The 17,720-nt window shown below is 41.9% G+C and overlaps 1 protein-coding gene across 2 annotated transcripts in view; it reads left to right on the top strand.

The window, feature by feature from the left end:
• INO80 (INO80 complex ATPase subunit) overlaps positions 1–17,720 on the top strand; it is a 113,372-nt gene that overhangs the window by 77,272 nt on the left and 18,380 nt on the right. For both annotated transcript variants that reach the window (XM_056133677.1, XM_056133675.1), the window contains exons 27-28: positions 2,729–2,856; positions 11,939–12,033. In XM_056133677.1, coding sequence (XP_055989652.1) covers positions 2,729–2,856; positions 11,939–12,033 — 223 coding nt within the window. The remainder of the gene's footprint in view (positions 1–2,728; positions 2,857–11,938; positions 12,034–17,720) is intronic.

Below are 17,720 nucleotides of genomic sequence, written 5' to 3'. Positions count from 1 at the left end.
AACTATAATTTTATAGAGCCAAAGAGTACAACAGTAGGGCGCTTGCCTTTCATGCAGCCAACCTGAGTTCGAACCCCATAAACCTCCTGTGATTCCCCCATGCTTACCACTAGTGATCCCTAAGCACAGTAGGTCTTGCCCAAAAACTAAAAAAAAAAATTGAATAATAATAAATTTTACTACCATGAAATATGGTGTTTTTGTTTTTGTCATTCTTTTTATTTATAAAATAAATATTTTGTCTGTGATCAGTAAAAATGTGTTTCCTTAAAAAAGAAAAAATACTATAACATTTTACTGTAAGATTAGTGTTCTGCAGGCTTTAAGAAAGTTGGGTAGGTCTATTCAACATTTTCTTACTTCCTGTTTTAGAAAAGGGGCTGGACATGGGTTTGACATGATGGGATCAGCCAGCCAGTTCTAGGTGATTGTGTTCTTCTTACCAGCTAAGCAATGGGTGATGCACTTCACCCTGTACTTCAGTAGCACTTAAAAATTGGGCCCAGAGGCTAGTGATGTGCAGAGAAGGATGAACAACTTTCCAGCCAGGGAGTATTGGGTGGCCTCCTCCAGTGAGCACCTTCTCCTGAAAAGCAAAAATATTGCTATTGTTTTGAATGTTTTAAGACTGCTGCTGAAATATATTTCTTCTTAGGTCTTTTTCTTCACAGCAGCCCAAAGAAACTCAGTTCTTATATTCCTACCTTTCTGTAGGAGTATCTGAACTTCTAGCAAGCTAGAAACATAAGGAGTAACACTTACTTTGCACAGGTGTTTCCAAGTTCCAGCCTTCTGAGTCAGTGCACTTCTCCATCTGACTTTCCTAATCCTAGAATTGCTTCATTAAGACTGGTAAAGGAAAGTATATGTGGAAAGCAGGAATGTGCTAAGACCATTGAATCATGAGTTTAAGATGAATTGAAGCTCCTTATTTAGACAGAAAGCAAATTTGTATGTGCTTAAATGTTTGCATTTGAAGGAGTTACAAATGGTGAGGGAAGAAAGGCATACTGCAGAAATTTGATGGCCTTAGCTTGCCTGCTGTCCCTCAGTTAGTGATAAAAAGAAAGATCCCCCACCCCCACTGCTCATGTGCTTTTAATGAGGAATTAAACTTATTGTCCGAAGCTGATCGTGGCTCTGTGGGGAATGTTTAGGAGCTCTCAAAATTGAGGGAATCTCTAAGAATTTTCAGTTAAAGGAGAAGGGTAAGTGTGACAAGAAGAAAACCTTGAAGTTGTTGTGAAAAATGCTGCCTGAGCAGACTTGGAACCTATACAGGACTCCTTGTCTGGTGCCAGGGAGCAGGCTTAGCCGTCAGTTCTGTCCCAGCTGCAGTCATTTGATTGTGTTGGTAGGGAGATCAACAAAAAGAAGAGCATTTCAGTAATCTAAACAGGACCAAACAAAGAGACTGAACAAAGGTGTGTGCCCCAGTATCAGGGAGGGGGTACTGGAGGGAGAGAGTGACCTGGCAGAGTTCCGAAGGTGGGAAAAGGCAGGCTGCAGTGCCGAGGAGTAAACATCCACGACCCGTGTCTTTGTAGCAAAACAGAGTGGCTGATGATTTGTTATGGTGCCGTCAGCACATCCGTTCTTGTTCAGTTTATACAATAATTGTGCACTTGGCAAATAGCAGTGAGAACAGAGAAATGGCCGTTGAGAACTTTTGGCTTGCTCTCAGCAGCTAGCTTCTGCAGTTCTGAGGAAAAGCTGTGGGTCCAAACCCAGAAACAAAAGAGACAGCGTGTATTTTTCGTTGTTTCTGTTGTTTTTAATTCTCAGTTGTTGTCTGTCTACTGTCTCCATTCCTTTCCCTCTCCCTTTTTGTGTTCCATATTCATGCTTAGTCTCCCAGCCCCTTAGGCCTCATCTCTTCCCCTCTAAGTAGCAGCAATTGTTCGGAACATGTTTATGGACTGGTCTGCAAACAGGAAACTCTACTTCCTGAAATGTGATGGGAGTTGAATGATACTGAATGGATAAAATGAAAATTTGTGAGTTAAGTGTTCTTTAAAGATCTCTAGCTGAGGGGCCTCCCCCATCCCCCTTAATGGTAAGCAAAAGGAGAAAACACAAGTTAGTGAGTGAAAGCAGCTTCCATTTCACAGAAATTCTGAATTAATCCTCTGAAAAACTGAATAAGCCCTAGTGTCTTTATTTTATTGTAGCTTGAAATCATTCTGGAGAGGAACTTGTCTTTCAAAACAAAAACAACACGAGTATATTTGTTTATTTACATTTCCATGCCTTTAAGTGTCTACAGGGCCAGGCAAGAGCAGCCCAGGTTTTATACATTCTCAAGCTTTGAGGAGATAAACTACTTAATCACAAGCTAGCATAAACAGATATCAATAAAGTATGAACCAAGTGAAAATAGATTTCTCTGGTTACTATAAGAGCTATAAATGGATATCACTCTTCGGTGTCTGCGTATACCACTCTCACCTGAGTAAGGAGTAGAACAAGGAAACTCTCGAATGCCTTAATGGGGTGCTGTCTGTCGAAAAGGAAGGTACCTCTTCTTTCATGAGATCTCTTCCCATAGCACTGTTGCATCATGGTGTCCTAGTGCTTTGCATTCTTCTTCGGAGTACTTTCCTGCTCTTGTGATGACAAGCATCCTGGTTGTTGTAATTCTGGCTGCGTACAGCTTTGCCATGAGTGATTTTTGCTACTTGAATTAAATACCGTTTCCCCCACTCTCCCTCCCTTTTCTTCTCCCTAGGCAAAGAGAGCCTCATCACTGACAGTGGAAAGCTGTATGCTCTTGATGTCTTGCTGACTCGGCTCAAGTCTCAAGGACACAGGGTCCTCATCTACTCCCAGATGACCAGGATGATAGACCTGCTGGAGGTAGGAGAAGGAAATTGGGAACCTAGGACACCTTGACCCTGAACTTGCAGAAATCAGATGTTTCTAGCTAATGTCAGCCCTGCTAAATGGAAAACGCACAGCTTGTCTTTGTGATTTTATAGAACATTTTTTACAGGAGGATCTCTTGGCAGTTGTGTCTCCTAATACCAGTGAAATGTAGCACCACTTACCTCTTCTTTTTCTAGGGGAAAAATTTCCTGATTATTAAGTATATTAGAACCTAAGAATTTCATCTTTTTTTTCCCTCTTTGTGTTTTTATTCATTTTGGTTGTGAGCTAAATCCACTGGTGCCCAGGTGCTACTCCCAGCTCAGTGCTGGGAGATGGGGAGAGGGGGTCATTCCCACATCCTGGTACCAAGGACCAAACCCAGGGCTCCCACATGAAAAACATTCACTCTAGTCCCCCTAAGATTTCTGTTATAGTCCTTTGAAATTCTGTATGAAAAATAAGATTTAGGACTAGTCTGCTATGTAAAAAGAAACTGGAGAGCGGCTTGCTACTCAATCTGAGTTGATGTAGTGGTCTTGCAATCTCCTGAGCCACCAAAAAAATAACAAATACTGATTTCTGGTCTGTGCCCAGAGATTCTTATTTAATAAGTTTGAGATTTTTTGGTGTGTGTTTGGCAGGGCACACCCTATGGTGCTTGGGGGTCGTTCAGAAGACCACATGGTACGAGGGATCAAATTCCAGCCTCTTGCACACAAAGTTTGCACTTAGCCCATTGAACTATCTCTCGGGTCCCTTAAACTTGAAATGAAACCTAGGCATCAAAATGTTTAAATATTTGAGATGATTCTAATATGCAACCGAATTTGACAAACTGCTAGATTATGGTGAAAGATTCATCTATATCTTATTGTACAAGGTAGTCTTTTTTCTTTTTTTTTAATTTATCATCGATTACAATATTGTAGGAAATTACAGATTTAACCTAACACTTCTGTATGTGTATAAGACCAACCATTTCAAGTCCAGTGTATGGCAGCTTTTGTTTCTTTAGTTATTTCTATATGGTTGTTCTCTCTGCTTTCTTACTGTCCAAGTAATACCTAATTACTCTTAATGAGAGGCAATCATGATGTAGGAACTTGGGAGTGAAAGTGAGAACAAATACCTATTCAACTACATTTTTTTAAATTACATTTTTAGTACAAGAAAGTTAGAAAGCCAGCAGTGTAGATAGTCTCATGTTTTTCCATGGGTTTTATATATTGAAGATAACATACTCTAGTTTTGCTACTCCATGGAATAGTTTGTAATAAATAAGTGTAAACTGACCATGGTTTTCCCTATTTAGGAATAAGAGGATAAAAATTGTATCAGTATAGATAGAGTGGACAGTGGGAATAAAAGGATTGTGGGGTTTTTTTTTAAGTTCTTGGAATGACTTGCTACAATATAAACTTTATCAGAATTCAGTGACAGACTCCTTTTAATAATCTTGTAACTTAGTTGCTAGACGAAAACCATAACAAATTGTATTAGAGGTCAACTTTATCACTGACTCTTGTGCTTAATTTAGTGAAAAATGCTGTCAACAGGCCAAACTTGCTTGTTTGTATTATGAGTAGGTCATAAATGATATAAAAATGCTACTTACTGCAAGTCACTGTGAAAGTAGTGCTTGAGCCATTATATTAAAGGCCCTAAGTGCAATAGAAAATAAAAGGATTGCCTCTATCTTACAAGTCCTTTTCAAACCAAGTGATAGCAGTAACCAAAACAGTATGAGTAGCTTTGGGGCTGGAGAGATAGTACAGTGGGTTGGGTACTTGCCTTGCCTGTGGTTAACTGATGATTTGGTCCCCAACATTTCAGATGGTCCCTCAATCACCTCCAGGAGTGATTCCTGTGAGGAGAAACCCCTGAGCATATTAAACTAGTTCTTTTTTTTTGGGGGGGGGGGGGGGGAGTTAAACCCAACAATGCTCAGGGCTTGCTCCTGGCTCAGCACTCAGGGATGAATTCTGACAGACTCAGGGGATCATATGGGGTCACCAGAAAGCAAACCAGGTCAGCCACGTGTAAAGCATGCATCCTATCCGCTGTACTATCTCTCTAAACATAGAAGTTTATTTGTTAAAAATTTGTATTGGACCAGAAAGAGTACAGCAGCTACGGCATTTTTGCCTTGTATCTGGCTGACCCAGGTTTGATCCCCAGTCCTGCATATGCTCCCTCCAGCACAACACCAAGATAACAGAGGAAGAATTAAGCCTTGAGCATAGCCAAAGTGCACACTATACCCAGCAGTGATTGGGGTTACTTCTCACTCGGTTTTGAGATTGATCCTCTCACTCCTGTCTGCAAAACCTGCATGTCATCCTCTTGAGCTCTCGTCTTCACCCTAACTCATTATTTTCTGAAGTGACTTCTTTTGGGGTAAAAAATCTAACTTTAGATTTATTGTATATATCTCATATCTTGAAATTCATTTTCTTGGTGGGAGGGACCTCCCTGAGATTCTTAGCCAGCAGGCCAGCAGTTCATTGCAAGGGGCCAGAAATGCAGTACAATGATACTTGCAGTGCCAGGGGTACCCAGACCACCCCAATGGTGCTGAGAGCCCTCGATCTATGCCCAAAGATGTTGAATCTGAGTAGGGGGTGGGGAGAGAGTGTGTGTGTGTGTGTGTGTGTGTGTGTGTGTGTGTGTTGGGGGGTTGTCCTCCAGAGCTGCAACCAGTGGTACTTGGGGACTGTGTAGTGCTGGGAATTGAACCCAGGTTCGGCGCTTGCCAGGAATGTGCCATAATTCCTGTACTATCTCCTGACCCAACCACCACCATTTTTATCCTAGTTTGGTACCACTTTTCCCACCCACACTCTAGCCCCCAAATATTCTGGTTGTTGGAGAGAGCTTTTAATTCACTGTAAATAATATATTTTATCTCTTCAGATTTCTGTTGAATCAAGCAACAGTCATCTGGTTTAAAGAGGGAAACCTCAGTCTTTCCTGTGCAATGCTGACGTGCTTAAAAGGTTCTGTCCACTGGTGCTTGTATGTGATATTGTTAAGCACTGAAACCTAGAACAATCTTTAACTGCCCTAATTTATGAAAGTAATGGAATACAGAACTGAGTCCAGATAATCCATAATGATGACCTTTTAGACATTGGGTTGTATAATTTTCAGTCAACTTGTCTCCTGAGTCTTCCATCATTTATGAGCTTGCTTGGCGTCAAACTCCAAGTTACCTTTGGGAGTTGTGTTTCTGAACACCATGGGAAACTTAAGTACTCTGAAACTGCCTCAGGGAATGAGAAGCAAATAAATGGTGTCACCTACTTAGTATATTCATTATGCCTTAGAAATGATAGAAAGGGCTGGAGCGATAGCACAGCAGATACCTACAGCGGATAGGGCGTTTGCCTTGCACGCGGCCAACCCGGGTTCAATTCCCAGCATCCCAGCATCCTGAGCACCACCAGGGGTAATGCCTGAGTGCAGAGCCAGGAGTAACCCCTGTTCATTGCCTGGTATGACCCAAAAAAGAAAAAAAAATGATAGAAGGAAATCATCAGCTTATAACTACATTTTATTTGCTAAAATGTGTTCATTTAGTTCATTTCTTTTTCATGCCATCTGAGAGCAAGTAATTGTTCTAGGATGTACTATGTGTAACTGTTTTTCACTTTAAGGAATACGCCTAATGGAGGATAAGCATGAACCTTTTCCTTGAAGTCATGAATATCCTTGATACTTTTCTCAAAAATTAAGCATAGACAAAGCTGAGAATAACGAAGAAAAACTAACCTATCCACATTTATTTCTAACTGGGCCACTTGAAGCAGGCTTCACATAGACAGTCACATCTGACGGAACCTAAATCGAATTTCAACCCTCAGGGAAAGGAATTCCCAACTAAGAAAGCCAGATGTAAAAAGAGAGGGAACATGCAAGACATTTGGGGGTGACTGGAGCATACAGTCTAGGAAAAAAAAGAGGGAATAGTAGGTGAAATGAGGGTACACCTATAAAAGCCATGCAATAAGATCCTGCTCCCAATGGTTCTGTATCAGCTACAGGAGGGGAAGTGTGGGAGGACATGGTTCTCTGACAAGTTGCAGTTTGTTTGGACAACAGAGAGGCTCTAATAGACACTTAAAAAAAGACCCACTGTTTTTGCTGGTGATATGCCCCCAGATTGGAAAGGGCCATGTCTCAGAAATTAAAATTATACCAGGTCTGCATTTTTGGCATCTTTAGGTGTTACTGGTGCTGCTCTGAACACTATGTTGAAATAGCAAGATTCTAAGTGACACCTGGAGATAGAGGGTATCTGTTGCAATAGTCTATGGAGCTCTTTAAAAATAAATGGGGCCAGGACTGACCTACTGTGTTAGACTCTCTGGGGTGGGTCTAGGCACATGTATTTTTAATCCTGATTGAAAATCACTACTCAGGGGCTAGAGCTATAGTACAGCGTGTAGGGCATTTGCTTCACGTGCAGCTGACCCAGGTTCGATCCCCAGCACCCCATGTGGTCCCTAAGCATTGCCAGGAGTAATTTCTGAGTGCAGAGCCAGGAGTAAGCCCTGAGCATCAGCGGGTCTGACCCAAAAAGCAAAAAAAAAAAATTACTCAGATGCCAAGAATGTATCTTGACAGTAACCCCTTGACTTATATGGTAATTTTTTTTAAGTACTAGAATTGTGAAAGGTCTCAAGACTTCCTAAATGTTAAAAGTCATAATGTTATTAGTTGAAGCAGTTTTAGAGTTTACTTTAGTTAATAGTTCTGAGCCACAAGAATCTACTTGAGAATACTGTTCAAATTTATTTACTCAAAGGATCATAAATTCTAAGAATTTTTGGATTAGGTCTACATTTGATTCTCCTAAAAAAGATTAGGAGGGGCTGGAGCAATAGCACAGTGGGTAGGGCGTTTGCCTTGCATGCGGCTGACCCAGGTTCGATTCCCAGCATCCCATATGGTCCCCTGAGCACCGCCAGGAGTGATTCCTGAGTGCAAAGCCAGGAGTAACCCCTGAGCATCGCTGAGTGTGACCCAAAAAGCAAAAAAAGGATAAGGAGCCATAGTAAGGGGGGTATGGTGTTTACCCAGCACACGGGTGACTTGGGTTCGATCTCAATATACCATATCATCCCTTGAGCACTGCCAGGAGTAATTCCATAGTGCAAAGCCAGGAGTAACCCCTGAGCATCACCAGGTGTGACCCAAAAAGCCAAATAAATAAATAAAAAGAGAGAAGAAATTCTTATTTCATGGAGTTTCAGAAAGTTTAATTGATAGATCATTTTTTAAGCCTTTTCTAAATGTCAAAAATGGACTTGGGAGAAAAGTACCTTGGTTTTTAGAGCGCCTGCTATAATAAACGATTACATTAGTGGTCTTTCTGTCCTTTAAACCCTCTTTCATCCATGGGATTGCTAAGTATGACACAGGTCCTACAAAGCAGTGTTCTTGGCTATGGGAGAGGGAGCTACAGAGAGTTGAGGAATGACAGGAATGAAAGTGCCATACTTTTAAAATTTCTAATAGTTACCCAGTAGTTTCTATTGGTTTGATTTGGTTTTGGGGCCACACCTAGTGGTTCTCAGGGCTGACTCCTGGCTCTATGCTCAGGGATCACTCCTGGTAGTACCATTTATGGTACTGAGGATCAAACTAGCACCAACCACGCTCAGGACAAGAACCTTAATTCCTGAAGTATCTCTCTGGCTCCAGTGTTTCTTTTGGACGGGGAGTGAGTTCTAGAGTCACACCTAGGGATGCACAGGATTTATCTGGCTCACTACTCCTGACAGTGCTCCATATTCTTTATCATGGATTAAATAGGATCAGCTACATGTAACAAATCACAAATCATCCTGTTATTCGTCGATTGCCTCAAGCAGGCCCCAGTAACGTCTCCTTCATCCTAGCCCTGAGATTATATTCAAGGCTCTTTAGGAGAATGAGACCCAGCATTGTTACTGGTATTTGGCATATTGGGTACGCCACGGGGAGTTTGCCAGACTCTGCCGTGTGGGCAGGCTACATTCGGTAGCCTGCCAGTTTGTCCAAAGTAGGAATGAGATAATAAGATGTCATAATAGGATGTCGCGCGGTTCCGGGAGCTGGATTTTATAGTCTCTGAGTCTTGGCCGTTGATGGGATTACACAGCGCCAGGGGTCCAGTTGGTGGGTGTGACCCCCGCCTACTGGAATTTGGAGGATCTGGGTAGAGGATGCTCGGCCCAAATCCAAGTAGGCTTAGAGATCTCGGCCCCAGAACCCGTGTGACTTGGTCCCTCTGCCAGTACCTTCATGTGTGCGGAGAGTGGTCTCAGCATGGTGGTGGCTGGTCCTAGAGGTCTTTGGCTGCCGGAACCCTGGTCAGAGTGGGGAGGAAAGCTCAACCCGCTCCCCTCCAAGGGGCCCCGGCGAGGACAGTCAGGCACAGGGGCAGGCGACTGTAAATCAAGTACTTTAACCCTCATAATCTCTCCAGCCCCCGGATAAATGTTAGATTGAGTGCTCTTTTCTGAAGAACCCAGAATTTTGGAGACATCTAGAATTACTTCAGTAAGACTAGAATTTGTTAATGAAAGAAGTTAGTGAATTATATATTAAGCTAATGCAGTATCCTTTAAGTGTTTCTGTATGGCGTAAGGTTGTAGACATTCCTGTCAGTTTGATTTTTTTGGAATCTGTTTACTGAAATAGTATGGAAATTCACCAGGGCCTTCTGAAATCCCATTACTCCCTTGGATGGTAGTGTGAAGGCATCAAGCTTATAAAGATCTCACTTCTAGAGGACAGCAAGATAATGCAGTGAGTATAGAGCATTTGCCTTGCACACGGCCAACTTGGGTTCCATCCCCAGCATCCCACATGATCCTCTGAGTACCACCACCAGGAGTAATTCCTGAATGCAGATCCAAGAGTAACCCCTGAGCATCACCCCCCTCCAAAAAAGAAAAATAAATAGTCTCCTGGATTAATATTTCTGGTGGCATGCTGACCTTGGTATCTAAATTATATGAATAGCAAGATCCCTAAGAAGATTCATCAACGTTTTCATAGAGGTTAGAGATTCTGCTTTAAAAAGAAAAAGAGTAAAAGCATACCTATGCAGGAGCCCTCCTTTCTGTTCAGATCCAAATCTGAGGAATGTTGCCATATAATCGAGTCATTTTTTTCCTGGATGGCAAATGTTCCAAGATTGAGTTAGCTGGTAGGGGATGGAGAGCCTCTAAAGACCATTAACTCTATCTACTTTTCTTTTCCATCTTCTTTCCTGAATTCCTCATTAACCAAAATACTCTCCAGCTATTAGCCCAGCTGTGCCTCTTACTGTGAAGCTCGTTCCAATTGTGTATTTTTTGCCCCTCTTTGGTTATCAAGTCCTTTAAAGAACCACCCCAAGACAGAAACAGTTAAGTATATAAAATACTGTAAAGATGTGTGCCTTGATGTACTTAACTAGGCCAGCTTCACCTCATTAGTACTCTAGCTCAAGGCCTCTGCCAACCCTTCAAAGGAGGTTTGGAGCCAGAGTGATAGTACAGCAGGGAAGGTGTTTGCCATGCGTGCAACTGATCCGGGTTTGATCCCCAGCATCCCATATGGTCCCCTGAGCACCGCCAGGAGTAATTCCTGAATGCAGAGCCAAGAGTAGCCCCTGAATATTGCTGGGGGTGACCCAAAAAGCAATAAAAAAGCAAAAGGAAAAGAAAGGAGGTTTGGCATTCATTTGCTCTAAGAATAAGCTGACACATGCAGTACACCAGCCATAACAAACTTGGTTCTGAAATATCCAACTAGAGGTGAGAACTAGCTGTGAGAATCTTTCAATAAAAGAACGTATGACCACAGAAAATTAATACCATTTCCTAAGTGTAGAAATATACTTTTTCAGTAGGGAACGTTTGTATATGGGGAACATAACCAATAGTGCTAATGTATTACTCCCAGCGATGCTCAGGACATGTGGTAGCAAGACTCTAGAAATCTAGTGGTTTCTGTCCTGCACTCCAACCCTTTGAGCCATCTCTCTGGACTTGTGTTAAGATTTATGTATTTCAAAAGATGGACTTCCTCCCCGCCCCCCCTTTTAAACATCTTTGTTAATGATGCATTTGTTACATGCATTTAGTGTTCTAACACCAATCCTACCACCAGTGTGACCATCCCTCCAGCATTGTCCCCATTTTCCCAACTATACCCCAAGCCTGCCAAATGGATATTTTTTAAGTATAATCCCAGTTGGGGCACAAAGAAATTGTAGCCTTTTTTATTTTACCCTCATTTTGTTTGTGGTTCACACTCATTGGCGCTAGGTCCTTGGGTTGCTCCTGGCCGTGTTTGCTCCAGCAGTGTTCACGGGATCATGCAATGCCAGTGCTCAAACCCAGGCCTTTTTCATGCTGAGTGTGTGTTCAACCCATTGAACTGGCTCTTGAGCCCTGGAATTGTAACTTTTAAGTGTGGAGTTAAGTCCTCTCTGCTGGCTCTCTTGAATTATTTATTATTTGCTTTTGTTTGATGGGAATCGAACCTGGGGCCTCAAACATGCAAGACAAGTGCTCTACTGCTGAGCCACATCCTGGTCCCTGTTTCTCTATTCTTAAAAGTTACACTTCCTTGTGAATGATGTCAAGAACATCCTATGTTGTTGACATAGGATGTCTTGTCTTCTGTCTCAAGCTGGTGCTTTGGCCTCCAGGGACGCATTTTCTGATAGGAGAAGGAAGCTTAGGCTATAAATTCAGGGACTTTGATCAGCAAGGACTTTGAGGGGAGAAATATGAGGGCAAGTGTTGCCTGAGGAAAACTGGATTTTCCATAGCTATGAGACACCTTTTTGGAGGTTTCATTTTTTTGTTTTGTTTTTATAAACTCTAATCTGCAGATTGCCCTCAATTTTCTTTAACTGGGAAAAAATGTAATTTGCAAAATAAGGTTCCTCTAATTTTGAAATTGTTTTCGCCTCATTTTTTATGTGACTTTACACCAGTATGAATGAGGTAGGTGAATAGATGCTTGTGAGAATTAGAGTATAGTGACTTGCATCAGATTTATTCTATGTTTTTACTCTGATTGGCAGGAATATATGGTTTACAGAAAGCATACCTACATGAGGCTTGATGGGTCATCCAAGATCTCGGAGAGGCGGGACATGGTTGCTGATTTTCAGAACAGGTAATTTAAAAAAGAAGTTATAAGAATTCTCATTGTGACTTTGCTGTATCAGTGGCTATCTCTGGGTGTTGGCTTGGAGTTAACTTTTAGTTTCTGTTTTCCTACTTTGTAAATGTTAAAGAGAAATACCTTCCTTTTTTTTTTTTTTCAACTTTCCCTGTACAATTTGTAGTAGCATAGGACATCATGACAAATTGTAGTCCTATGTAGTCAGTTAGCTGGCAACTCTCTGTAGAGTCCTTCTCCCACCTGATATGAGCCTATGAAATTTCAAATGCTGCCTGCTGGATGTTGATGGCTTACAGAGCCATAATTATCCTAAGTGCATGTTCTCACTATAATAAGCAGAGTCCGGTTACTGCTCTCTCCAAGGAGAAAACCAGACTCCACTAGCGATAGGTCTGCTGAGCTCCTTCATCCTTCAGTTTCTTCCTTAGTTCCAGAGAACTAAACAGTAGAACAGATCATAATGTTCTGTAAGTTGGAGCAGTTTTAAAATTTTCTAGTCTCTAATTATGTTGATATGTAGTGTTAATTATTGGGAAGAAAACTGAAAGCACAAAGGCATTTTTATTTTGGTTAAAATTTTTATTTTTAAAGCATGGCATGGTTTACTTCAGGTATTAAATAAATTAGCATAAAACAAATCCATAGATAAATATAAAATGTCCTCTGGTCCAGAATTTTTGCTCTCAGTCCTTTGCAGTGACATACAGGCAAGGAGGCATGTCCTGGTGTTTTGGTTTACCGTTAAGCCATTCACACCTAACCTGAAATGATGCATCAGAATTAGAGTGACCTTCCAGGAAGGTCTGCTTTAGACCTGCTTCAGTTTATTACCTAGGAGAGGTTGTATGATTGTAACCTAATTTCCCACTTAGAGAAGCTACTGGCAGATTCTTGGTTTATTTTAGATATGTATAAAAATAATGGTTCCTGGACTGGAGAGAAGGTCATAGTGTTGGAATACATGCTTTGCATTCACAGGACCCCAAGTTCAATCCCTGTACTGTAGGGTTTCTACTCAGCACTGCAGAAGTGATCCTGATAGCCACTGGCAGTGTTAGGCCTGAGACAAGAACCTTAACCTCAGACCTGGCATTGCTGGGCCGAGTATAGCTGGGGAGTGACCAAGTAACTACTAGAGAGACCCCCACTTAAAAAAATAAATAAAATTATATATAGTGTATATATAGTAGTGGCTACTTACCCTCACCCTTCCCCCAAAAAGTGTATACTAGCTCTTCATCTTTGATTCTGAAATCAAATGAAATGTATTGTACTATCTTGAGAGCTCCAGCAGACAAGAATCTTTGTACAAAATCTGTAGATTCCTGGGGGCTAGAGAGATAGCACAGCAGGTAGGGTGTTTGCCTTGCACACAGCTGACCCAGGTTCAATTCCCAGCATCCCGTATGGTCCCCTGAGCACAGCCAGGAGTAACTGTGCATCGCCAGGTGTGACCCAAAAAGCAATCTGCAGATTCTTTTTTCCGGTGTTGCCAGCACCTCTTCCGTGGGACATACTGAGGTGTCATGAGTTTTATGTTAGAAGAAAAGACGTTAAGTAAAATGGCCGGAGATGGTATAGCAGACAGAGCACTTGCCTTGCATGCCATGGACCCAAGTTTGATCCCCGGCATCTCATATGGTCCTTCTGAGCCCCACAAGGAGTAAGCCCTGAGCACCACTGAGTACAGTCCCAAGAACCGGGGGGGGAGAGGGGAGATGTATTTCACCTTAAATACTTATTGTTGATTTTCCACTGATGTTTGGTACTATAGATTTGGCAGCTCATTAATAGGGAAACTTTTTCCAGTAATAATTGAGTGGGCATATAATAAAATTCCTATTAGTAAAATTTTGAGAAATATTTAGTAAATATAAAAATCACCTATAGGGCCTGGGCAGTGGCATAAGGGCTGTTGTGCATGTTTTGTGTGAAGGAGGACAGGGTTCAACCCCCACAGGACCACATGGTTCCCCAGGCACCACCAGGGAGCAACCCCAAGTTGGGAGTAGCCCCAGAGCACCACTGGGTACGACTGAGGAACAAACAAGCAACAACAACAACAACAACAACAAAAACTTCCATTGCAGTTAATATGTTGGCATGTTGCCCTGTTTTTTTTGTTTTTTATTTTGGGCCATACTTGATGGTACTCAGGGACTACTCATGACTCAGTGTTCAGGGACCATGTCATGCCAGGACTTGAATCCAGCTTCCTGCATGCAAAATATGTACTTTACCCATTGAGCCATCTCTCCAACACAGCACTGTACATTTTTAAAGTGTGTATTGTATTTAAATGTTTATATCATATTGTAGATAAAATTGTTCTGATTTCTCTAACCATGTATCATGAGTATTTTCACATACCCTTTCAAGAATCCAGAGGCTATAGAGAGAGCTCAAAGGGCTAGTGCACGGGGCCATAGAGCAGTTGGTAAGATTTAAAACTTCCATCGGCCTCAGTTCAATCCCTGGCATCCTATACAGTCTCCCAAGCACTGCCAAGAGTGAGTACAGCACCAGGAGTAATCCCTGAGCATTAGTGGGATGGCCCAAAATAAACCAGAAATAAGAAATATATAAAACAAAGACCTGTTGCCCATGATTGGCATGTACAAGGCCCCAGTTTGATCTCCAGAACCGCATAGTCCTGTGAGCACTGTGTCAGGCGTAACCCCGAGCACTACTGGATATGACCCAAAAACCAAAATAAAAGCCTTTGTAATCATTTTTCGTACTTCCCAGTATGGGATGTGTGTGTGGGGGTGTGACTTTTCTATTGTGTTTTTTTAATGTATATGTATAAAGCTTTTTCAGTACTTAATTTTCTTAATATAGATTCAAGCAAGGGAAGTTACTGGGGGGAAGGCTAAAACATTTAAAACTCTCTTTTTTGTTGCTGACCAAGGATGTGCCTTAGCAGTAGAATGCTTGCATATGTGAGACCCTGACTCAGCAGTGGAAGAAGAAAGAAATGGTAATTTAGATCCCAGCCTGAGCTAGAGGCACTGTAGCATGATGCTGTCTAATGATTGGGAATTCTGAGTTGTAGCACTACAGCTGTTCTAGTTGACCCTAATCCCAGAAAGCTGCACTATGGAATCCGAAGCTCAGTATATTTTACAGTAACAGTAGAGGGGGAAATGAGTAGATGCATATAATTCATTGTTGCAATAGTTTAAAAAAAAAAAAACTTAGCTCTTAGGGCTGGAGAGATAATACAGTAGGTAGGGAGGCCTTGCATGCAGCTGGTCCTAGAGAGTTCACAGTGGATAAGCACCACAGATTGACCCTGCCAGGCGTAAGAAGCCTAACCATAGCAAGGAGCTAGAGTAAGAGGCCAACCTGGGTTTGATCAAAAAACAAAAACAGTCTATACCAAAATGAGAATTACTTAGGGAACAATGTATTTGTTCATTGAATAGACTTCAACATTCATTTTGAAATCAATCACTTTAACAGCCTACATTTAATATTTAGACATGCTATTAAGATCATAATGAAAAATAGACTAAAATCTCCTTCAGAGTTGAGATGATAGCTAAGCCATAATCTCCTTTTCTTTATGTATACATCTAAACTATGTCTTTACTGATCAGAAACTTATCAAGGAAGAAGATTCCTGATGGGTAAAAAGTTCTCAACTTATAAATCTAAGTGGTTCGGTAGCTCAGTGGGGGGGAGGGGGAGGAATGCAGGTGTTTTTGAAAACAAAAAACATGCCTTGCCAAATATTTTCATTATTATTAATGAAAATACATCAAAAGAAAAAATTGTAGTTTTATCTGGAAAGCCCTGTGCCTCTAAGGTCAGCCAGAGTAAACAAGAACGCCTATAAAAAGCCATTTACATTCCCTTCATACAAGATTTATTTATGAGGGATCCTTCCAGGAAAGAGTCTGACTGAGACTAAAGACTGTTTGGCCAGGATGTCCTGACTGGGCAGCATTCAGAACATGTGACCAGTGCGTGCTCCTGGGAGCCATTCACAAGGTCCTGCTCTGCTGTGCCTTGGCCTTTGCTTTCTTTTCTCCTGCCCCATGACATTTACCTGATCGAGCTTTTCTGTTATCCTTCTAGTATCAGGAACCCTTTGGAAAACATGGGTGATAAGTGCCTTGTGGGTTTTTCTTTCACTTTCTCTTGGTCGTTCCCCCAAGATTTTAAGAGTAGGCTGCATGCCGAGCAGCATTCACTCATTTCAGTGCAAAGTGGTCTCCATGGGTCATTAAAAAGGAAGAATGAGGCCTAGGCATATCTGCTCTGCGATTACAATATAGACCCCCTTCATTGGCTGTCCAGAACCCTGGACTCACAAGGAGGCCTGGTTGGAGAGCCTGAGATTCTTAATCCACCCCCTAGAGGGCACTCAAACCACCATGTTGTTGCCTTCTGGGATTCTCCTTTCAGTCAGGGCTCCCCCCCACCCCCCCAAAGAGTAAATTCATACTATTAACTCTAGATTGATAAGGAGAAACTGACTGGGGATGTAACTCAGTGGCAGAGCACTTGGCATTGCATTGTGAAGCTCTTGGTTCAATACCTGGCACCACCAAAAAAAGTTTGATTTTGGTGATATGTTGGTGCGGTGTATGTGTGTATGTGTGTGTGGTGATATGTTGGTACAGGGTGTGTGTGTGTGTGTGTGTGTGTGTGTGTGTTTCAGGCCACACACAGCAGTATTCAGATTTTACTTGCTCTGCACTCTGGGATCAGTCAAGGTGCTGGGAATCACCACAATCAGCCACATGCAAGGCAAGCGTACTACCTACTGTACTATCTCTCCAGCCTGAGGAGTTTATTTATGAATAATACAACTGTATGATCCCAGGAGAAAACTAATTAACAACCCTTTTCCCATGATCCAGATTTTTCCATTATAGTATGACATAATGGTAATGGGTTCGATTAATTCACTTACCTTGAATACAGCTGAACCTTGCTGCTTACCGTCTGCTTCATCAAAAGGCAGTTTTCAATACATAGTTAATATCTAAAACAAACTTTTTCTACCGTTGTCCACTTGTTTTTGGTTTTTTTTTGTTTGTTTGTTTGTTTTGCCTTTTGGGTCACACCCAGCAATGCTCAGGGGTTAGTCCTGGCTCTGCACTCAGGAATTACTCCTGGCCAGTGCGCAAGGGACCATACGGGATCCTGGGAATCGAACCCAGATCAGCCGTGTGCATGGCAAATGCTCTACCCTCTAAGCTATCGCTCCAGCCCCTGTCCACTTGTATTTTAAGTGTTGCCATTATTCCTTCCTCTGGTATTTATTTTGTTTTGTTTTGTTTTGTTTTTGTTGTTGTTGGTTGGTTGGTTTTTGGGTTACACCCTTGGTGCTCCGAGCATACTCCTGCCTCTACATTTAGGGATCGCTCCTGGTAGGCACAGGGGACCATATGGGATGCTATGGATCAAACCCAGGACAGCAGTGTATAAGACGAGCATCCTACCCTTTATATTATCTCCAATCCATGGTGCTTTTTTTTCTCTATATTAATTCCTCTTTAAAAGTCATTGCCCCATCTTTGGACTTAACTCCCTGGCTTTCCAGATTTTTTTTTTCCCAACTGTTCTCCCACCCAAGCTACATGTTACATATCTGGCTGCATCCTCTCTTAACTCCCTGTTCCATCTCCCCATCCCTTTCCTATGTCCCACCTCTTGCTCAGACT

This window comes from Sorex fumeus, unplaced genomic scaffold (assembly GCF_029834395.1).
Source record: "Sorex fumeus unplaced genomic scaffold, SorFum_2.1 ptg000098l, whole genome shotgun sequence".
Taxonomy (NCBI): domain Eukaryota; kingdom Metazoa; phylum Chordata; class Mammalia; order Eulipotyphla; family Soricidae; genus Sorex; species Sorex fumeus.
This window is presented reverse-complemented; position numbering and strand designations above follow the sequence as displayed.